The 24,063-nt window shown below is 39.8% G+C and overlaps 1 protein-coding gene and 1 long non-coding RNA gene across 9 annotated transcripts in view; both read left to right on the plus strand.

Moving 5' to 3' along the window:
- The window catches only part of AGAP1 (ArfGAP with GTPase domain, ankyrin repeat and PH domain 1), a 392,763-nt gene that overhangs the window by 102,417 nt on the left and 266,283 nt on the right, over positions 1-24,063 (plus strand). For all 8 annotated transcript variants that reach the window (XM_076342039.1, XM_076342040.1, XM_076342041.1 and 5 more), the window contains exon 2: positions 22,617-22,675. In XM_076342039.1, coding sequence (XP_076198154.1) covers positions 22,617-22,675 — 59 coding nt within the window. The remainder of the gene's footprint in view (positions 1-22,616; positions 22,676-24,063) is intronic.
- On the plus strand, positions 8,445-10,268 carry LOC143161624 (uncharacterized). The gene is made up of 3 exons (XR_012995564.1): positions 8,445-8,495; positions 9,165-9,358; positions 10,150-10,268. It is a non-coding gene; the product is annotated as an uncharacterized LOC143161624 (long non-coding RNA).

Here is a 24,063-nt window from a genome sequence, read left to right on the forward strand (position 1 = left end):
AAAGTGTATATATTTTTTTTTTTCCTGTTAAGGTTAGTAAAAATGGAATTCTGTATATTCTTTCAGTCATTCACAGGACTACCTCTAATAACTACTTGACTAACAAGCCATGAGTGTTGGATGAGAGCTCAAGGAGCTTCATGTGACTTCCACAAAGGGCTTACCTGGTATACCAAGGCTACACTTGTGCTCAGAGCACTAGAATTTAGCTTGTCTGTCAGCTCTTGTATCCTTTTCTGCCAACCTCAGAGGGAGGGGGTTTTTTTATATTCCCTTTTTCCATGGCTTAGCATTTTTTTTGGATGTTATACATAACTTATTTACATATAATATATTTTATACACTAATTTTTCTATAATATATAAATACATACATTAAAAAATTACAAGTCTGGTTGCAGTGTCTTTATTTCAGCCACATTCCTGTGCATATTTAATAATCTTACGGTTGTGTCTAGGCTAGTGAGCTCTGTGATATGATTTTGGAGTCAGTGCACTCTGTTTCTTTCCATTCCTGTGTGCTCTCTTTCTGGGCTTGGGAGGCAGGGAAGTTTTGAGTAATAAAAGCACTTGTGTTAAACTCCAGATCATGAAATCACTTAAAGTCAGTTTTACCATCTTCATTTCTTCATGTTTGCTTAGTAGAATAGGCCAAACCTAGGAAAAATATGATTGTGTAACCAATAAAATTAGCTGAAGATTCATGGGTGTTGAAATAAGCAGTCTTCTAGCGCTCTCATTTTTTTATTTTGATGTCTTGTTTTTTCCCAGTGGATAACTTGAGCTTAAAACCTTGAGCCTCCTTTGCTTTGCTGGGGTTTTTAGGGTTTGTTTTTTTTAGTGCTTCTGTCAAGAGATGTTGGGAACACTTTGGAGAAGTGTGTCTGGGACACTGTAACTAGTACATGAAGTGGAGACAATTCATGTAAATGCAGTTTGAATTACCTCATAGCCTTTGAAGTCTTCGAGTTTCTGGTCACCTGAATCTTCAAGAATAAGTGTGTCATTTAATTTCTATAGCAGATTTTTGAGCTAGAAACTAAGGCTGTTTAACTTCGTATAAAGCAAGAGATTATTTAAGTATAGGATATTCTTTGAGAGTTGCAGTGGTTGCATTGTAATTCTGCTAAACTGTGGTTTCTGAACCTACAGGAGGTTGGCAGCCCCAGTTGGGGTATTCTCATTGACATCTGGGGCATTTGACTGGAGTTGTACAGACGTGTTCAGCATGTTCTAGTCCTGCTATTAGGACAGCATACGTGAAAAATGAAATGCAAAGTTCAGTTTCTCAGTAGACTCTTGTGCTGTTTGTAGCTTTTCTCCCTGGGCATGTTATAAATCACTTCTGGAAATAATTTGGAAATTACTGAAAAGAACTTCAACAGCCTTCGAATTGCTGCAAGGAGAAAACATCCTGTGCCGAAGGAACCTTGAAAGAATAGCATCGTATTTCTCCTTTATTGTTGATTTTATGTTTAGGGGAGGTGGGGGATTTTTGTGGTTTGGAGTAGCTTGGCTCAGGTTTAGGTATTGCTCTTTATCAAAAGAGTCTCCTTTAACATAGCTTGAGGGGCTCAGTCTCCTTATGATTTTTGGCATGGGTATTCAGAGTTTTTTTGCTGCAGTGTTAAGGCATGTTTAATGCGAGTGTTTGTCTGTAATGGTGGTAGATGTCTTGTTCATATTCTGGAATAGATGACCAAATTTCTGTGGATATAGTTGGCAAATGTTTTCATGTTAACTTCAATACTTAAAATAATGCTTGCTGTATGTCTATACTGTGTTAACAGGTTAAGATGCCAACTTTCAAATACAATGTCTACAGCAACGTATTGGAAATTTATATTGTTTTATTCTTTTGCTTCTGCAGAAAATCTTGCAATTCCTAATCTGACTAACCTTTGAGATTTTTTTCCCCCATTTGAATTGGGTGATGTCAGCTTTCCATTTTTTAGAAATGTGATTCCCAATAGTTCCTTTTGAAATTGGTGAGCATAATTCCTTTCTTTTTGTAAAAATGATCAATAATTATTATAGTGACCTTTCTATTTACTATGAAAGATAAGGTGCATGACTCTGCAGATGGACTGTTTATCTGTATCTGTCAATTTGCCTTTCAACTTTCATAAGCTTGCTTTTTCTCTAGATGAAAATGCCCTCTACTTCAGTTGTATTTACTGCTCTTGGGCTGCAGCTGTCCAGCTCCCCAGTTGTTCTGGAGGTAAATTTTTCTTGTAGCATTCTTTGGGATGCGTGGAAAGATAGTTGTCTGGTTGGATAAGCAGCAGAACTGGTCTTTTTACATTGTTTTGTTGTTGGTGGGTTTTTTCCCCTCATTTTACTTTGTGATAACTTCCACTCATATTTCTCTTAGCTTCACAAGTAGTGAGACTTCTACAATATTTTATACTTTGGGGAGAGACAGATAAATGAATTTTGAAGGTGGCATCTGGTTGGTGTGACAAGTGTGTTAGAGTGGTGGTACTTTTGCTTCTCCCTTTTGCGATAGCTTTTAGATTAAATGCAGGCTGGTGTGTGGGAGGGGTGTGTCTGTCTTTTTTAAGTAATAGAAGTAGAATTTCAGCTCGCCTTCCTCAGTGAAGCAGGTTTTGGGCTAATGGGCAGCAGGTAATGATGAAGCCTGAAAGATAATAGGAAAGTAGAGTGATTTTGTATTTAAATTTCTTTGGCTGCTAGCATGCTCAGATAAGTCTTCTAGTAAGTAGTTGTTGCAAGAAAGTAAGCTTTGTTGCAAGAAAGTAAGCTTTGTTGCAAGAAAGTAAGCTTTGTTGCTGGTATGTATTAGCACAGCAGATGATGAATACTTGGGAAGGATGAAGGGACAGGCTTTGTGAAACAGGTTACCTACATAGATGGTAAAGCTTGGCATTACTTGAATAGTAGATCAAAACGTTGTGAACAGGCAAGTAATAATACTTTAAGGTGCAATGGTACAGTAGTTATAGAGTGATCAGAGAGTTTCAGTTCTCATGATGTTGAGTAGATGTTTACTTCAGAGGCACAATTTTCAGCCTAAAATCCGTAGTGGGTTTCTTATTCATTGCATTTATCTCAGACTTTTCCCTCATAGAGACTTACCTGGACAGAGACTTCTTCATTCAGTAATTCTTTGAAAGCCCTCTGTGACTGCCTGCTGGTTTTTTTAATGGGGAAATAGTTGTAACTATCTGAATTATTTAGAAGTGGATTGAGTGAATCAATTCAGTAGTCACAGGTGCTACTGATTGGCATGAATACATGTATGTTGGGATGATTATAAAATCATGTTGAGAGACATCCCCCCCCAAGACCATCCTCCCATTTGTCAGCTGGACAGGGTTCAGTTCTCTGTTTTAGTTTTCGCAGGCAGTGTGTGAGCTTTCCAAAAAAACTCATGTGAAAGGTAGCCTGTGTGGCGTGTTTTTTTCAGATGATGCTGATTTCTACTGCAATGCTGGCTGTGCATTGTTAATCTAACTCTTTGATAGCTAATTTTGTTCTTTCTTGTTGTGTGTTATGATGCCCAAAGCCATTTAATAGGTAACATAGTTTGAGTGATTCCCCTTGCCCCCTCCAATGTAGCCTCGGCACAATTTCCAATGATGATAATCACTTTAGACTATTATAGATGACAAACATGTCTGATTGTATATATACACCTTGCTTAGCTATTTAGAAAGTGGGATGCAAACAATTATTGATATGTATACATTGTCTATGGGATAGAACAGGGCATGCTGAACATGTATGTCAGCTGTAATGATGAGCAGGTTTAATTAAAATTGTCTTATGAGAAGCATCTGGCTAGCATGGAGGCAGCATTTACGGGGCCTGGAGGCATCTGCTGCAGCTGTCTCTGAGGCAGCAGTGATGTGAGGGCTCGATGGAGGAGGGCAATTTGACCTGAGTGGAAAGTAATGTTTCAAGTTTGTAAATGTCTGCTGTCCGGTTCTTTTATAAAAACAGTAGGCTTGTGTTCAGTGTTTAATTTCGTAATCCAGTCTAGCAAGATGATCCTGCATAAAATTGCTATGTGCCTTTCCACCTTTTTCTTAGCCTTATATAGATTCTACAACTGCTACCAGAGGAGAGGGCAGCATGATTTGGTATTCTTATTCCATTAGGTTTCCTGATAACCCACAGCCCCAGTGAACTGGCCAGTCCCAAACGATATGTAAATATTACGCACTTGCACTGGAGGCTGGCACTGAGGCAGATAAGGTGAGCAAATTCTCATGAGATATTAATCTTATTGTCTGAATAAGAGGAAAATGAGGTGGACAATATGGATTATCTGAAAACCATATTCTTTTGCCGTTTTTACTGAACACTTTACTAACTGGAAGAACTGAGTTTTAACATAAATAAGTGCAAGCTCCTAGAACTGTTCATTCTGATTTTATTTTATAGAGGATATTCTGTTATATACCCAGATATATCTTGTCAAATAGTTAATGTTAACTGTGGTCTCCCTTTCTCCATGATTTGGCAGTAATTTGCATAACATGGTGGAACACCACCTTCTAAAGGCTGATTAATATTTCTGTGAGTTGGCAGAGGCATGAGTAATGGGTGGTTCTCAGCCCATAAGGAAATACTTCTGCAAGTGATAAAGGTGAAATGTTAATTGGAGCCAGCTGATACAAATTGCATTACCTCTGCCTTATATTAAATGGTCTGGAGATGTGTCTTTCAGATGTTGTGAATCACCCAAACCACCTATTGTAAAATGAGTTGAGTTTTCTTGCCTGGCTCTTGTTGGTATTTAGGATATAAAATGTTTTATTTATCCATAACCATGGAAGAACATTACAAATGTGGGGAATGGAGAGATTTCACTACCAGGAATATCTCATTTTTAGAGTTATAACCGGAGACAAAGGCCTGTCCCAATATTCTCCTGCATGTGTGGATAATAAGCGTATCTGCTTAATTTGAAGACTTATGTATTAAACTAGCTTTGGATTTCCCTAAACAGAATATACCAAGCAGGAGGCACATCACTTTTCCAGTTCTGTTCTCCATGAGATACAACTTGATGCTAGTTTACTAATCTTGGGGTTAGGTGACTTGAGCTCTTGAGCAGGAAATCTGGAATGTGGCTGGAACAACCTTACAAGCATATCATTTGCAACCAAGTTTCAAGTGAAACTTGTTGCCTTCTTAGAAGAGCCGATCTCTAAGATGGCAGTGGCAGTACATGACACTCACTGCCATTTAGGTGCACTGGCTAAGCCAGTTGGAACTCTCATCCTCAAGTGTAATTTGTGCTCTGGATTTGAAATTTGGCTGTTTTCTTTTCCTTCGTTATTTAAATACTGTAAGCTTTAAAAGCACACTGAATGCAGACTGTAAAAACCCTGTGTCACAGATCAGCTTGGAGTTGTGTATTTAGCCCTGTGGAAGGAAACTGGTGTATAAAGCAGCCTGGCTTCCTTGAAGCCCAGTTGCTGCTTGGTGTGGGAATACCTTCAACCCTTTCATGGCGTGTTGCCTTGCAGTTAATACTGTGGCAGTTAACTGTCATTGGGGAGGTGAAATTTTCGTACTCCATAGCTTTGGGAACACAATTTCCTAGAGCGAAGTGAAGACAGTTAACTTGGAAATACTGGTTTTTCCTTCGGTTGCAAAACCCTTCCTTTCTCCCTACGCCTTTCACTGTTGAGATCAGGCTTTTGTTATCTTATAATATCATTAATTCACAATGCAATCTGCAGGATGGTAAGACAACCTTCACTTTTGTGAAGTAAGTGGAAAGGTCAGCAATGGCAATTAAAAATGTGTGTTTTTCATACCGTGTCAGATTTCTTAAAATAAAACCAGGTATATCAATTACAATTTGAGTGGAATTCTGCTAGAATATTTTAGTTATAAATGATAAGAAAACTTACTGCTCTTGCGTTACACTATGCAGTAAGTGATCAATGTACTGCACAGGCCATTGTGGGAGAAAGCTGGAGTTTGTGACTTGTATTTCAGATGCATTCTGCTACTGCTGTGTGGCAGACACTGCAGTGCACGCCCATTGTCAGAGCATTAAGACTCCAGCTGAAAAATCACTAGACAAAAAACTTTTTTTAGATGATCAGTAATATCCAGTTGTGCTTGTTAAGTTTCTTGTCACATAGGGTGTCCATGCCCAACCCAGCATGGCAAGGCAAGTTGAAGACAACCCTGAACACTCACTGGCTGCTGTACAAGGAATGAAAACCTGGGTGCTGGAGAAGAAATTCCTGTATTGTTGAGATGTAGTTTATGAGAATGTCCTGTGGCATTTCAAATAAAGTTTTGTGAAAAACCCACTTCCGCTTCCTAGACAGAGCTTTTAATGATGCTACATGGGTAGTCAGGCTCTGGCTTGCTCGCACAGTCTCAGTAAAAATGTTGGAAGGACTGAGTGCTAAAAATATATTCTTAACCCCACAGCAGTGGTTTATGTCAGCCTTCCTGAAGGAACAAGTCCCTTTAATTAGTAAGACAGTGAAGTTTATTTTGGGGTTTGCTTTGTTTTTCAATTTGGGATGTGAACTCTTATGCACCGTAGCTTAAAAAAAAAAAATCCTGTAGCTATGACAGGGCCTGCTACAGCTGTTGGCTGCAGTGTGCACTGTGCTTGTCCTGGTGCCTGCCTTTGCCTGGGAAAAAATAAATCCGTTTAATGGGAAGGAGGAGCCAAAAATTGTTTTGATCTGCACCAGTAGCTGACTTGATGTGCTAACCGCATGTTGTCTCTGTACATGCTATCCCAAAGACAGTTTGAGTTCCGCCTTCTTCATGCAGGTTCAGCTTTCGGTAGCACTGAAATTGTCAAACTTTTCTTAACTGCAAAAAATCAGCACACATCGATCAGGTAAATATGCCGAACCCAATGTCATCATTGCTGTCCCTGAGAATAGGATTGTCAGAATATTTGAGATCTGGCTGGTGTATGTTGTCCTTTGGTTTGCCATTTCCTGGTACCGGTCGCGGTGCTCCCGTCTAGCAGTGGGTGATGTAGAGAGGCCATAGGATTTTCATAGCACAGTCTTGTTTTGCAGAATCAGAGGGGAAGTCCCCAAATGGAAAAAATGGAGAAATTGCCATTTTTGCACCCTGAAGATGAAGCTTGCGCTGGGTCTGGTTGGAGCGGCAGCATGTGAGGCACTGCAGCCATCACAAGGCTCCAACAGAACAGCTTTATGCAGGGGGTAGAGCTGGTCCCTCTGATGATTTCCAAGATGCTGGAAGCGTGCATTTAGTGTAGCGTGTTCTGCTGCTGCTTTTTGGGTGGTTTTGTTAAGATATGTAGACTGTAGTTGTTTGCTTTCTGTTTTTCCAAAATGCTTCCAAATGGACGCATTTTATTAGTTTTAAGGCTGTACTTGATTGTGTTAATTATTTTTTTTGAGTGTGTGCTAGTGTTGTTGCTAGAGTAGAGGCTGACACCCTTCTTGTTAGCTTTGAAGTACGTTTTAGATCTTTACGTGGGTTTGACATTAATTTTTTTTCCAAACGTAAAAAAAAGTCTCATAATGAATTTCAGTGGCTAATGTGGTTGAGTTTACCTTAGGAAGTGGTACAAAGGTGAAAAAGAATAAAAGCCACAAGGGAACAACTGGCCTCCAGCTTTCTTTTCTGAAGTCATGAAAAGGCAATAGGAGGTTATGGCATCAATGGGGAACAGAATATAAAGAGAAAGTTATTTCTTAAGTGTTGGGATGCAGCGGTTTAGCAAGGAGTCAGCTTACAACATGGCTTGCTAGAATACATCATAGGTCAAGCCAGAACAGTGTGAAGATGCAGCAAGAGGACTTTTGCAGCAATGGATTCTTTTTCCCAATTCTCCTTTTAATAGAGTTCACTTGTGTGTTGTAAAAATAGTGGATACAAAAAGCATTAAAGCAGGTTTGTAAGTAAGAAGGTGCAGGTCTCTTGGGTGTAGCTAAATTGTTTTCTGATTCCTGAACTCTGCATGGGCTTCTTTAAAGATATAATTTCTAGTACAATCATTTGAGTTTGAAGTACGTGCCTGAGGTGATTGGAATCTTGTTGAAGCTCTGAAAACATACTTGAATTTCTTGGCTTCACCCAGGAAACACAAATGAGACTATAGCCAGAGGGCAAGATTTTTGCAAAGACCAAGAACAGTTTTATTCCTGGGTGCATGTTTTTAAAAAATGTAATATTACCAGTTTTAGCAAAGCTAAAAATTCAGCTTTATAAACCTCGAATGGAGAAGTATTAGTAAAATGATATTTGTGTATAGCCTGGATTTTTTTGCTTCCAATAAAATGTCATGGTAGCATCAGAGGCATGTCTGGTTCTGCCTTGATTTAGGTCCCAGTGATTAGAGGCATTGCACTAACTCTTCACATGATGTGGGAAAACGGGTGATGAGCATGGCTTGTGTGTAATGGTGATAGTCAATGTAGTAATGATGGTAATCATTCTCTCTCTCTCCCCTCGCAGATTTGATGTGACACATCAGACCTTTCAAACTTTGCAGGAACTGTTGAGGTTTGGAAAAAGTTGAATTTAATGTGAGCTTGTATGTGGTTTGCAGCATCCTTTTTGCCCGACTCTCTTGCTGCTGCTGCTGCTCCAGGGCACTGAATGAGTCAAGGGTGAGGTGGGACAGGCTGCCTGGGAGGAGAAGGCGAAGGAGCGGTAGTGGATGGTTGCAGATCTTGGGATTACAGTGATTGATTTGCTTGCCTTCAGCTCCCTACAAACTTGCAGTTTTATCTGCGAGTGGAAGTTGAAAGAGGCTTTGTGTTAAAGTTAGTCACCGGGTTTGAAGTTCATCTGACAAATGTTTTGAGTTTCCGGAATAAGTAATTCCTACTTGTATAGGTCTGCTGTTTTCTGAAGTGCCTTGTAATAGCAGGTGCTTTGTAAATAGGAAGCTGGGGAAGGAAGCCACTTTTCTAATGGAGCGTTTAGGCACGTATTACCTTTTTTAACTGTTACATTGTAAACAGTTTTAAGGCAAAAGATAATGGCAGCCCTGGGTTCTTCCCTCTTTGCTTTCTCTCTGTTTCAGGACCCTGTCTCTTGCGCAGCTGTGCAGTGTTTTAGTGATGCTTTGATGGTTCCATGGTGGTTTAATGTTTTGGTGGTTTAACAGTCTTTTAGGCAAAAAAAATGGTTATGAAATTGAGTAAGTGGATGTTACCCTTATTACAGGAAAACAAAAACTAATTGGGCATCTGAAGAAGCACCCGAGGTGAGTATCTGCACTGCTTACGTGCACTGCTGAAGCTGAGTCTGGGTGTCCCCGTGCAGGCGCAGGGTAGGAGACAGAGGGCACGGGAGAGCATCCAGGGCGCCTGCCTGTCCGTGGTCTGCCTTCAGGAGAGGCCCTCTCCTTGTCCCACGAGGTGAGGGAGACAGTCTGCCAAACAGACGCAAACTGGGTGTTTTTGATACCTGCCCCCACCCCAATTTCCTGCTCTAGGTTCTCCATCTCAGGTATTAGGAAATAAACCTTTCTATCTTAGTGAATCTATTTGCAATTGAAATAAAAAGGGGCCCCTTTTCACTGTTTCCTTGTTGCTGTAACTAAGGCTTTCGCATTGGTTCCAGCTCAGCATTAATTCCCTTTGAGAACATGCCTTGGATTGCATTAACATTTTTTTTGACGTTTGACAAAAGCCTTGTTTAAACAAGTTAGATGTGCATCAGGCTAATAAATAAAAAACCCCATCAGATTATTCCTGCTGTGCTGTTCTCTGGAGAACAGTGTCTCATTTGTATATTTTCCACTAATCATCTCCAAATCTTGCATGGGTGATATCAAGTTAGGGAAAGTGGACTCAGTATTACATATGGTATAGTCAGGGAAAAAAAGGCTCTGTTTTGACAACCAGCATAGCAATCTCGGAGACATGACTTGAGTTCTAAAAAATGTTTTCAGAAATGTGTTGCATAAACAAGTCATAATTTCCCTTGTGGAGAGGGGAAATGTTTTTCTAGATGTACTTCTGTACAAACAAGCTGGACCTATTTTCTGTAGCCGCAGTTTAAAGAACTGAAAAAGGAAATCAATGATCGTATGATGCCAGAGCACAGATTTTGGTTAATAAGCAAGGAAGTTGGGCCATAAGTCAATTTTTAAGTAATTGAACTTTGATACTGCGTATTTTTGCATCTGCATGATGTGACTGCACAGGTGACTGGTACAGGGCAGCGTTGATACCCCGCAGAAGAATAAATCGTCCTCGATCACACCATCGCTCACTTTACAGTCTCGTCTAGCACCGCTTGCTTGCAGGTTACTTGAGAGCGAAGAGCGCTTTGATAACCAGGCGTGTATAAGAGTCTTGGTTTGCAAGCTGAGTTGCTGGATCACACCCTCTTAACTGTATTGACTTCATCGTGGCTGCATGGGTGTGACGGGGGGTAGAGTTTGCCTCTGTCTACGTTAATCACACTTACAGCATGCAACCACCAAGCTGAGAAATTGAGAATAAACTCTATAGATGGATGGATAAATGAAGTATTAGGGAAGGGCAGACTGGGCTCTTATGGGGGAAATCATGCTTCACATTTACTGGAGTTCTTTTGGGGAGGACAAGGGAAATCTGTTTATTTTGATGACTGGAAACTGCTCTCGCTAGAGACTCGAGCTGAGCTGCCATTAGATAAGAGGGAGGATCCTCGTGTGTATATAACTTTTTTAAAAGTAGGAAATAATGTATAGGAATAAGTAGTTGATTTTTCCCTTTGAAAAAACCCAGCAGCAAGTCTTGGAGGAATCTGTGCTGCAGCCTCTTCTGGTTAAGGTATTGAGAAGTGCCCTGGGAAAGGGGATGAAATAGGGTGACAATTTACTGTTCATTCAAAGTAGTAAAAAACAGGAGCTGGTTGTGCAGAGTTGCAGAAAAATCTTTTGATGGTTAGCGGTTGACGTACTGGCAGATTAAACTTAATGTGGATGAGTGCAAAGAGTCACATGGGGAGAGGGCAGTCCTAACTCATGTATCGCAGCTCTGAATGAGCTGTAAGTCTCGGTAGAGATCCTGGCATCTGTAAGAGCTTTGTGGGAATTGCGAATGAAGTGCTCTGCAGGGCTCAAACCGAAGAGTGTTAAGGACAGAAAACAGAGCAAGTTGTCATGCCTCCATTAAAAGGGCATAGCGTGCCCAACTCTGGAGGCTTTGGGAGCGTGATTGTGGTCCTCACATCTGGAAATAAGTATAGGAGAACAAAAAGGTGAATTAGAAAGGCAGTAAGTTTGTTCCAGGCAAGAGCCAATCCAGCTAAGCAGAATGGTGCAGCCTGGAAAGGGGAAGGCAAGAAGGGATTGTTGTGGGAGAGGAGGAGGGTAAAGATGGAATCAGTCTTGATTATCCCTTCTTACACAAGAATTAAGAAGCTTCTTGTGAAACTAGTAAGAGGCAGATTAAAAAACAGCCCAGTAATTTTTTCTTTTGTTATATTCCAAAAGGTAATTGAGCTGTGAGTCCCTGTAGGACCTTGGGAGTGTCAGTCCTTAGCAGAGATGCACAGCTATTAGCTGATGGATAAAATATGTGAAGGGCTGTATTTATATGAAGAGGCTACTTCTAGCTGAACTGCATATTGAGCTAAATCGGGGGAGAGCAGGGGCAAGGTGTGTGATACCACCTTGTCTGTTCTTGTCTGCTGCCAACTTGTGCCAGAGTAGAAAGGCAGATTAGTCTGGGTTTTGGTGTTTGCCGCTATTAAGAGTTTATGCTTTTGTCACTGTTTTCTTAAGCATGACTTGATAGTGCCTTTATGTCCTTCCTCCTATGCATATCCCCCTCCCCCCCCCCAGTCATTGTGGTTTTGCTCATTTACTGCTCATTCACGTTCTGCTGCTTAGGTTTTGGTGATGCTCAGATGTTGCCCCAGTATAATCTCTTCTGTGGGATCCCAGTGGTGGTAATCCTGAGTAGGCTGACTTATTCACTGCATACTTGGTTTTCATTGAGTACTGTTGCTGTTTTACCTATAAAATAACTATTTTCTCCTCTATTTTTTGCTTTGTTTTTGAGTTAGAGCCATTCTTACCTATCTGAAAAACTGAAAGTCTTTTCAGCCTGCCAAGCAATGTGTCTCAATCATCTTTTTGCATCTCCGTTGTGACTTTTTATTTGGCAAGCCAGAAAGAAGAATCTTTTTCTATATTAATTTAGACTGCTCTTCTTGTTTCCCTCACTTAATTTTTTTTTTTAATTTGTATTTTGGCATTTATTCTTCTTTTGCCAACTGTATAAGCTGTCCCTCTTCATCTTTGATGCACTGTAAGAAGGTTTCTCATTAATATTCAGGTTTGAATAAGAAAGGCTAATTCCTTGTTTGTGCCTGTAGTCAGGAAAGACAACATAGGCGATGATTTTAGTAGTGTCTTGTTTTGGGTACTTTGGACATCTTTGGATGTGTGTTTAGTCCTGTATCTTCACCACTGGTATTCAGCAGTTTTTAAGCAGCACATCATTCCCTTGATGTCTCAAGCATGGCTTGTTACAGCTCAAAATCTTTTCACCAGATTTCCAGTTAGTTACATTTGGGGTAATCTTTCCTGTGCTGGCTCTATCCTTCCCTTGAGACAGGAGACTGTATAAAACAGACCTCACCTTTGACACTGACCTGCTTTCTAGTGAGACCCAACAAAATAAGACACTTAGCAAACATTTCATCTCCAGTGCTGCCTTTTTCTTCCTGGAGTTGAATACTACTATGGTTACTTGTTTAGCTGCATTCTCTGAGGCTTTGGTGCTTACAGAAGTAGTGTGTATTGCCTGAAAAAAAGTTATATTATTTCAACACAGGGCACAGATGTAACTTGAGGTGTCAGGACAGCCCAGAGCCCTAGTACGTGAGCAGTGCTGCTTTCTGGTGCTTCTCGTGTTGCAAGAATATGAAGCAATATAGTAGATTTTAGCCATGTGTATTTGATAGGATTGCTCTAACTGACGTAATTGTAGAAACAATTTAAGCCAAGGATGCGTTTTATTCCCTGCCTCTGTTGAATGTGAGAGCAGCGGTATCTCTGGGTTTACCCAGTGCACGTGCTTGGGAGAAGAGGCTATCTTCAGCATGCCTCGGAGAGGCAACGGGGGGTGGTGGCGTGGCACGGGATGGATAGGGTGGCACAGCCAGCTTGGTGGAGGCTGGCTGGTTTGTATGAATCCACTTTGGCAGGGGTGGGTGGTTTTTCTGTTGTGTTTAGGTAGTACATTTCATTTTAAAAAAAAAAAAAAAAACTTAAAGACTAATAAGACTTAAAAAAAAAAAAAAAAGCTGTTAAGATATCCTTAGTTTCAAAGCGATCATTTACTTTCCCAGTTTTACTGGGGCAGGGAACAGCTCTACTACAATGATGCTTTTCTTTTGTCTTTGTCTGCTTTTTGTATTCCTTTCAACTTCTTGTGGTCATCATCGCCCTGCTGTAAAAGGGGCCAGCCGGGACGAGTATTTTTCAGTGTCACAATTCTCTGAGGTCTGCTGCTGAGTATTAAGGAATGTGCATTTTATTGGAATTAAGTTGTAATCCCTATCGTCCTCGCTCAGAACATCCCTCTTTAAAGTGCACTTCTCTTCTCTGATGGCAGAGTTGCTTCAAGAGAAAACAGTGGTTTTATCTGTTGGATTTTAATTTTTCTTAAACTAACTGCATCAGCTCCAGAACCTGGCCCACTGTGAAAATACAGGGAATGTGAAGTTTTTCTTATTGATTATGTCATTTATTTAGGCTGTAAGCTGTTTACAAGGCAAAATATCTTTGTTTTTGGTTTGGTATGGTGGGTTTTTTTGTTTTGGGTGGGGGGGTTAAGATGGCTAGTCTTGGTTGGAGCTGTGTTATATTTAAGGACAAAACAAATATTTTGGTGGTGTTAGGTGTAAAACTTCAAGCATGGAACTGGTTTGGGGAATATTCTTGGAAACATTATATGTCATCTCAGTCCTGTTGTAGGAAGCATGGGACTTTTTCCAGCTGTGGGAGCTAAGGAGGTAATGTCTTTGAAATCATCCAAAAGCTGTGTGTTCAACGAGGTTAAGTATAGCTGTAGGTGTAAGACAGATAGGGGCAGAGTGGGAATATTAGCAGCAACAAAATACTTTGCAGTTTCAACAACTGAAAAATTCAAGAGAAAACTGAAGTGCCATGGCGACAGAAAGTGCTCTTTAATTCCTAAGCCCAAAAGCATATTTTAGGAAAGGCTGACACGTTGACTAAGGTTGTATAGCTCTTTCCATCACCAGTTCTCCTTTTGTTTCCATGGCAGCACAAAGGATAATGCTGTTGCAGCTGCCAGTTGCTATTGGAAAATAGATTTTGGGTTTGACCTAAATATCTATTTAATATAGTTCTCAGTAACAGGGTATGGTTTTTTAGATGTCAAATATATGTGCAGCTCTAATGAGTTTCGGCTGAGGTGCCTGATGCCTTAAAGAAGCTGAGCTTAGAGCAGTTTTCCATCTCATAATTAGCAAGTAGGTATTGCCAGTGATAAATCTGACCAATATCAAACATTTATGTTGGAACTGTAAGAGCTCTTGGGATTTTATCCTTTTTGGCAACACTGGGAGGGATGGGGGAGTCTTTTAAACTGACAGCTCACAAAAATCCCTCTTGTTTTAGGATTGTAATTGAATTGCTATGTGGCAATTTTCTTGACTTCTTCTGCAATGTGTGTATTAATCCTATTAACGAAGTGTAAATACGGTGTCGTGTGTGATGGGACGTGACTTCCCAGAGCTCTGACCAGAGCCTGGCTGGAGTTCCTAGCCAAAGCTGTACAGAGGAGGGCTTTGAGGGGACAGGGCCACGCTGCAGTTCTGCTTTTGGGTTAAACTGCATAAGAAGAATAAATGACACTTCTGCAACTCAGGGGGAAAGGGGATTGTTTGGAGTTACGTAGTTGCAGCATTAATTTCTGTGTGGCATAAGGGGAAAGCCGTATAATCTATAATTCTATCAAACTGAGTGAGTAGGGAGGGAAAAAACTTAACTTTTCCTGATACTGACATGGATGGTTTTCTAAAAATTTTATTTGTAATTGCTTTGTAGTTATTGTTTGTAGTTGTTTACAGAATTGAATGTATAAGCAGAGAGGATCCATATCAAAAGCTGACTGATTTTTTTAAAACAAGTGTAAGATGAATGAGAAAATTAATATATAAAAAGGGCCTTTTGGAATATGACACACTCTTCCAAATAATACCTTATGCAGAGCTTAAAAATAAGCATGGCAGAATGTTTTTCTGCTGTACTGTGTTGGAATTGAGTTAGTGCTTTGACTCAAGTCAAAATGCTGGGAGCTAAGTTGGAGAGGATCTATGCTGAGAGATTACCCCTCCTCTGAAAAATGCATGTTTTATTAGTATCACAAGTCTCAACCAAAAGTTGCAGGTTTCCCTCTTTGCTGAGAAAATTAGCACACAAGGTTTGGGAAATACATTCTGAAAGTGCTCCTTTGATACGGCTCTGAGAGAGATGTGTGGTTTTATCTGCATCTGTGTGGACAAGTGGGAACTTGTAGGAATATTTTCTGTACCTGGTCGCTCTCAGGTTTTTATTTCAAAGCAGGAAGTAACTCGAAGTACTGCTTGTGATGCAGAAATTATTGAGGGGGCATCAGTGTGTGATGCAGTTATTGGTACTTGAGCTTCATTCATGTGTTGTTGAGGGCTCCTGTTCTTATCAAAAAGAAAAGAATCTTTTGCTGAGGGTTTCCAGAGAAATCCCTTGGCTTTTTTTTTTTTTTTTTTTTAAATAGCTTTTTCTCATTTAAAAGGACAGCAAAGGGACTTTGGGATAGCCTGAGGGAAACTCTTACTAAGAAGCTTTCCAAGAGTCATGGAAGATTTAAGTCTTTTCATGTCATACTGCAGAGACATCTGCCTCCTCTTCGCCCATCCCTCCTTTTAGACAGGTTTGCCATTACGTTTTCATCTCAATCAGACGAAAAGAAATCTGTGAGCTTCTCAGGCTTTGGATTAAATTGCTAGTCAAGGGTGAGATATTTCGGTGACTATAAAGGACAAAACAAGGTTAGTGGATTGAGGACCGGTGCAGTACAAGGAATGAAGCAGAGGCTTCTGTGCTGGCACTGCTGATGGTGGGCTGTGGACTGCCATGATGGTATTGGGGCAGCTTAGGTTCTCCCAAAGTATTACACAACGGACAGGCTTTGTTGGCTTGTGTAAATCTAATCAGCCCCAGTTAGAAGCATTTACTCTGTGGTCTGATTAGCAGCCTTGCTGCTGTTGCCCATGGTGGTAAATGGAGTTCATTTAGGTTAGCAGAGGGCCTTCAGCATTAAAAATCAAGTACAGGACGAAACAGACTGCTGAACACCTAAGACAGGCTTTTCCTGTGGTTATTTCTATAATTGCTATGAAACTTGTCCGTTTTCATATGTGACTTCCCTCCCCTCTGCTGAACCATGGACGGTTGAATTGACCTTGATCCTGTTGTCTCTCAGTAACATTGTTTTGCTAATACTTACTTAGTTTTTAGTGATTGTTACTGGTTTTGAAGGAAATTTGTTTTTCTATTTGAAAAGTTATTCTAAGCAGGGCTTTTATATACAGAGTGTTGAAACAGTCAGACCTTCTTGGAAGTCTGCTGCTGTGCTATGTCATGGAGCACATGGATCTTGCCAACAGTGGCCATTGAGTCCCAAGATTTCACCGCAACGTTGTGTTAGTGGGGAACCAAAATAGCATGTACACCTGATTTTTAATATTGGAACTAATAGAGAAGGTTCCTCTGGCTGGAGCCGAGTTACTAAACTGAGTTTTTAAAATAACCAAGGACCTTATTGTAGTTTGTGCTTCGGCGTAATGATGTGTAAGTGGAACTGAGAAACTCTAAATGTAGTGGTGGAAATTAAAAGGAAAAAAAGAAAAGGGAAAAAATTATGAAAAAAATGAAGGCTATTTTGTGGAAAAGTAAACTTGGTGAAGAAAATGCAACTAAAACGATCATCTTGGTGCACGTTTTGAAAATAAATGATTGACACCATGCATATTTGATCATTGATGCAGAAGTTAAATGAACAGGACATACAACTGTGATTAATTATTGACAAGAGTCATTCCTTTCATATGTATAGTCTGTAGTTAGATGTGAAGGTTGAGTTCACTTGAATTCCAAAGTCAGAAAGTAATGCAAACAAGACTCCAGTTGATCAACTTCATACATGTGGTTCTATTTATTATGCAGATCTCTTCCAATATGTTTAAATCAACATGTGGTAGTGGGGTTTTTGTTTCTTCAGCAAGAGTGTGTTTGTGGACTACCCAATTTGTGCTTTGCATGCTGCAGTGTGATGCATCCAGTGTTTCATAGTCACGCTGTAGCTATAAGTTTGTTTTCTGTTTTTTAAAATAATTAAAAAAAGCAAATACCCAAACTTGTTTGTCGTGTTCTGCCTGCAAGTATTTGACCTTTTCACCTTAACTTCCATGGGTCTTGGGATTAAATTGGAATAAATCACTCCTTTGAGGCATTTGTACCAGAACTACATTGGTTAGCTGGGTACTTCAACGTCCAAACAAATGATGGTACATTAACCTTTTTTTGCTAAAGAGACCAGATGCTGTTTCATGACATGTTCTGTTTTTAACTGTCATTATTCCTTTTAAACATGCCAGTGTAAATTATACTGTGAGGGAAGATTAACTCGTAGATCTCCTAATAAAAGTTTGTTGTTTTTTTCTTTTTTTTTTTTTTTCCCCTAAAAGGGCAATGGAGGACCTTCTGTAATTTAACTGCAAATTGAAGATAATAGTATTGTGAAATTTTAGTTTAAATTAGTTGGATTGAGGTCAAGCTTTCTTTTTAACAGGCATATTTTTGCAATAAAATGGTATTTCACAATATTATCAAGTATTTTGGACACTCAAAACACCCATACATGGCAATAACCAGCTTCTTAACAAAAAGGAGAAGGTAGCTGTGTCAAGAAGTCCAGCACCTTGTCAAGTTAGTGTTGTTATATTTCTTTTACCCTATAGCTGATCAGAATTAAAATGCATGTATTTCCCCTATTGAGGGTACTGGATGTCTGAGTTTGTTTTGGAAGGTCATTGTGTGGGTTCTTGATGCAGTTCAGTGAAGGAAGGACCAAGCAGGGTGAATAAATCCATGCCCTTGGGCTGGATCAGTCTTCCTCTCGCCAACTGCCATCTTTCTGCTTTGTCTTTTGGCCTCTTGGCTTTTTGGAAATTTACCTTTTGTTGCCTCTCCTACCTGATTTCTGCTTTTGGAATGTACAGATCTTACAAAATAATATTTAAGGTTATTTAAAAAAAAAAAAGTGACAGGGCTTCTGATGGTCTTGTTACCCTTGTGAGTCTACCCTGTGGCTTAAATGGTAGATTTCTTGCAGTTCTCCAAGTCGGTAGCAGTAGCAGTGATCTGCCCACTCATCTTTTTTTTTTTTTTAATCTTCTGTGGTGATAAAATTCAATGCTGCTTTTTTATTGGCGCTTGTTGACATTAATAAAGAGTTCCCACATTTTGTTTCACATGTGTACACCCCTGCCAGTCAGGCATAATACTTGCCTGAGACTGATGGTTTTCCTCGACACCTGAGAATCTGGAGATCAGCTGAAACCTCCTTGTGTTGTATGGCCTTGGCTAGGTCTTCCTGCTGCTGCGTCTTGCAGATAGAATGGCAAGTATAATTTTTTTAACCGTTTATCCATCTTTTGCAGATAGTAATGAAGAACGGAATAATACGTGCATAGGTATGGAGAAGGGAGAAGCAGGCATGTTCAAATCATGCTATACAATCACATCATCAGACTATACAAATGTATAGTTCTGGAATTAATTGTCAGGAAAAAAGTGTTTTGGAACAGAGCTATGGAATATAAATGGTACTTGGGATTATGAAGAGGAATGCAGGGTAACGTAGGTCTGATATGCAGTTACATGTAATTAATACCTGGTAAAAACTGTTTCATGGAATTAGGCTTGTCTTTCTTGATCCGATATCCAAGTTTTTATATGGTAAAATGTGGATTTTACTTGTTAGCTATGATGTAATGTTGCTGTGATATGGAGACTATCGGTTTAATTATAGGCTGACTGATGAGTTCTGTTTAGAGAAGGAAAAAAAAAAAGGTGGTAATCCAAAGCATCAGATGTATAAGTGCAAGTTAGTTGATAACTTTACTGGGCAGGGAGTAATGGTGAAACATGCAATGATAAAATTTAAATCAGCACTTGCAAGTTTTCATGCATGAAATAATTGTGAATCTTTATTACTGTTCCACAAGTGATGAACAAAAAAGTTAAGTTACAGAAACATCACGTAGGAAATCTGTATTTTATGCCCTGAAGAAATAGGTTTGCGTGGAAGGGAACTCTTTGGTTTGTTGGCTTCTCATTATGGTCAGTTCTTTCCTGTCATGGTTGGGTTGTATGGCAATTTCTTCTCCTTTTCCACTGCTTCCCAAATCAACAATAGTGCAAAGCAAAACCATGAGAATTGGTAGTTTACTGTCAGGACAAGTTAGCAAAGGATTCTTCTTACGCTAAAGGCTATTGCAGGTTTCTGGAGGCGTTTTGATTCCTGCAGGTTTGTGGCTCTACAGACTTTCCAGGGGCTGTTGGAGAATCTCTGGGACCTGGAATGAGGCAGTCACAGGGGGTGGTTGTATGGTCGACTCTGCCTTCTACAGCAGGCAAGGAGCCCAAGGCACTGCTTGTCAGCTCAGTTTGGGCACTTGTTTCCACACTGTTGTGATCCCCATACCTTCTATTGCTCACTGTAAGGGAAAATCTTCGTTCCCACAGGAAGGCAGGAAAACATCTAGACCAAGTTGTGGTCCCTTTTGAGTGCCTTAATCGTAAGGCTGCTAGAGCAGGTGTCATATGCCGCGTTCCTGAATTGAAATTGCTGCTGCTTTGTCTGCATCTCAAGTTATTTTCAGCTGGGCATGCTACAGAAAGATCTTCCTGACTCCTCTGGTCTGAGACTTGCATTTTCACGTGTTCCTGGTTTCCAGATTGTTGTCTTGCTGGAGGCAAGAAAACAGGGCAGTGACTGCTCAGGCCAGGTATCTCTACCCTGGGTGAATCCTGTGTTCCTGCCCATTTAAGTGGAGGGACACCTTTGAATCGGGAAGTCATTGAACTCAATTGCTGTCGGTATACAGGAAAAATATATTCTTCTGCAAGTGTCTCCTATTCTTTACTAAGTATCATCTATTGGTCTCTGCTGTAGTAAAAGGATACTGCCATAGCTGAATCTTTGGCCTGACCTGGTGCAGCCTTTTTATATGCTGATGTGGTAGTTTCTAAGCAATGCAGTAAATAATATGTATTCCAGCTGCATTGAATTACTTAAAAAGGAGGAATGTTTTTGGAGAAGAGGACTGTGACAGCTTGAGACATGCATTTTTTTTTTTTCTCTTCACCTGGACTCTCAAAGCACAGTTCATACTTTGCCATCCTCTCTGTCCTCATCTTTCCCTTTCTTGGCTTGGAGCCTTTGTTTGGTCTGAGACTGTGATGATGTTTGACAAATGCTTGCCTGCTACTTCAACATAAACAGTTCTTTCTGTGCTCAGGATGAAGTGGTAACTAGAAGGTGCTGTTCATTTTCATACCATTTCATAGGGCTTCAAGTCATTGTTACCTGTTAATTGAAATTGTAATGTTTAAAATGCTTAGTTTGCTTTTCCCAAGCATATTTAGTAATCCTTGGGTTTCCTTCTAAGGTAAGAAATGCTGATATGATCATGGAGGAAAAAAGAAAAATACTTTCAAGCAGTATTTGCTTTCTTAAACCTTTTACTAGGTAAACCAGAATTGACAAGCATTGGGTTGCGGGAAAATGTTTTGTGTGCTGCTTTGTGGTCAGGCCTCACTAATACAAGACACTTGTTTCAACTGGTGTACAGCCCCATCCAATATAGACATAAACCTGGGATTTCAAGTTTTGATCAAATTGGACTTCTTCAGATCATGCAACAGGAGCCTAATGACCATAATGTCTTCTCTTGCAGCTGGAATACCAAAAGGTTAACCCAAGTCTTCAGAGCATCTTAATCTGAGCCTTTGGTTTTCCGTCTCCTTCCAGTGAGTGGGAGGCAGCTCAAGACTGTAATATACCAATATACTTATTCTTTTCCAAGCGTTTTCATATAAATACACATCCTGCTGGTACACACAAGCTTCTATTTGTAGCTGAAATATAAAGCGATGTGTTAAATAAAAATGGAGAAGGCTTCCAAATTCATGGCTAATATGTCTTTTTGTAATATTGAGCAAAAGTAATATATTTAGTGGGGAATAAAGATAAAACACAAAATACAAGTTTGCATTGAGATTCTTATTAGTTAGACACTGGAAAATCTTGCTTACAGCTGACGGTTTCTTAAGTTAGTGAGGATACCATCTGGGGTAGGAAATTGCTTCCAACTTCTTTATTCTCGGGATCAAAAGATAAAATGAAATAACCTTCTCCTTTTCCTGATTGGTGTATCAGAGGGGAAGCAATGGCTTGCAAAACCTGTGCGCTTGCTTATGGACAATGTGGTCAGGTGTAACTTTTCATCTGTTATTTCCTATAACATTAGGAATTGATTATAACACCGGGACTTCTTCAGTGCTGTTTAATTACTGTGGAGCTGCATCTGATCTGCTTGGTAGGAGCATTCTGTGCATGCAACGTGCAATCATTCATCTGGTTTGCATGGTTTTGGAGAGGATTAAATCAGGATTCGGAGTAATGCTGCTTGGATTTGTAATGGAAATGTCATTATCTGTTTGCTTTCAGTTGACTAGACCTTTACAGAAGGAAGAAAATTATAAATGTTTTTGGAGGTAGAAAAATGGAGCCTTATTTCTCTCTTTTTTTTTTTTTTTTTTTTTTTTTTTGGTGTGGAATTGTCAGTGAGCTTGGACCTGGGTGCAGCCCGAAGGACTTCATTTCTGTTGGGAGCAATGATGAACTTAACTTGCCAGTTTTCCAGAAATTAACCCCCTCCTGCCCCCAGTAGTTTTTATTTAATTTTACAGTAAACGGCTCTGTGGTTATTTCTGTCTAGATTGTGCTACTGAAAAATAGCATGTTTCTAGAATAAACAGATATTCTCCCTTACCTGGGCAGGGATGTTACCACTGACGCTGGTAGTTGCAGTTGTTGACATTAAGTATGATGTGCAGTAAAAAATAGCATGTTTTTAGAACAGGCAAATATTCTCGTTTACCTGGGTGGAGAAGTTATTGCTGATGGTGGCAACTGCAGTTGCTGACATTTAGTGTGATGAGCAGTCCAAGGCTTTTCTTGTAGAGAAGAAGTGTATCATGGTGGATGGGAAGCAGTTTAACCATGTACAGACTGGAAGAGTCTTTTCACAACCCTGAAGAACTGGAGTTATTTTGAGCTTGCTAATGCCAGTGGAGATGATAGAGCTAGACTTGCTACAGAGAGCGTGTCCATTCTGTAGAATGGTAATTCCTGGTATTCTTGAGTCTTTGTATGATTTATCCAAACCCCTAGTGTTTTTCATGTTGGACTGTCAGTTTTGTAAGATTGAGTGTGACTTTTGGTCTCATTTACCCAAAGCCTTAGCATGAAATTCTGTGCAGCAGACCATTAAATGTCATTGTACTGATTTTCTGAATGTTGTCCACTTTCACAGATGCCTTTGTAAATAGCCAGGAATGGACACTAAGCCGATCTGTACCAGAACTGAAAGTGGTAAGTTTATATTTACTTCCATCTCTGAAAAACATCCTGAAAATGTTATGCACAAGTGAAAATCTTCTAAGCTTCATTAAATCTACTGTTGGGGAAAAAAATATAGAAAGCAATTTTAAAAAGTAAAACATAAACTTCATACAGATAGTTCTGTTGAAGAAAAATGCATCTTCTATTTTTATAATCATCTTTCAAAGATCTATTTGTATTTTATTGCTGTTTCGACTTGTTTGGCTACATGAACCAGCTTCCTAGGGTGGTTTTCTCAATAGGGAAGTCTTACACTTCTGTAAGAGGGGGAAGTGGAAGTTAGCAGGTGATTATGTAAAGCTTCTTTCATCTCACTGTAATGATTTTTCACAATGTCACCAAGGACCAAATGTCTTTTTTCCCTCTCTTAAAAGAATTTAACTGAATTTATACTGAATAAAAAAAAGAATATTTTGAAGGTTCATATAGTGAGTCAAAAACTCTATTTTACTGTAAGAATGAACAGTGATTTAATAGCTGCTTACAATAACTTTTCCCTTGGCTGAGCCCTTTTCCATATAGGTGGAAGAAAAGGCAAAAATCCCCCAATCCGTCTCTGTTAATTTCCCAGATTTGCTCTTTGAAGTGTTATGAACGTGGAGGCTGGAGATGAGGGCTTGAAACCTCCTTGTAGTTAGATGTGAAACCGGCAGCTTGTCAAGCCGGCAGCACAGAGTTGTTGAGGCCAGATCGCTGTGATATTTACCACATGGAAGTCCAGATTTGAGTAAACACAATCAATTTCTCAAACCCTACAGAATGACTGTGGTACCCAAGATACAGAACTTGGTAATACCTTTGCTAGGCGTCTGTGCTCAGCTCCTGTTGTCCAGCTGTAACTGAACAAGCTGCTCCGATCCAAACACCCGTTTGCTGAGTGGCAAAGTGAATCAGGCAAAAGCATCTGTATTTAAGAATGGGCGTCTGGGGCCATGCTTCGCTAGCCCACTTCTCATGTGGTAAATGTCTTTTTCCGAATCTGAGTTGATAATAATGTTTATGGAGGTGAGAGAAAGCATAGGTCAAACTTAGCGTGACAGATGCACTTATGCAAAATGGCATTTTGATTGAAGCAGCTTCCTCATGACTACAGTTATGTTTCTGTTTTGATTTCAGCAGTGCACAAGGTAAGTAGAAGAGAAATATGGTAGTCAGTGGATGTAACTATATAATGCAAGAAGGGCCTGCAGAGGGTCACCAGATTAAGTTTAACTGATGGTGTAATTTGGAAGACAAATATCTCCCAAAATACCTTGCAGAATAAAATACTAAGAATTTAGGACTGGAAGGTGTTGGTTGGATATGAGTCCAGTCCACTGTGGTATTAGCTAGCTTATGCTGGGGAGGATCTACAGAGG

The sequence above is a fragment of the Aptenodytes patagonicus genome, chromosome 6 (assembly GCF_965638725.1).
Source record: "Aptenodytes patagonicus chromosome 6, bAptPat1.pri.cur, whole genome shotgun sequence".
Taxonomy (NCBI): domain Eukaryota; kingdom Metazoa; phylum Chordata; class Aves; order Sphenisciformes; family Spheniscidae; genus Aptenodytes; species Aptenodytes patagonicus.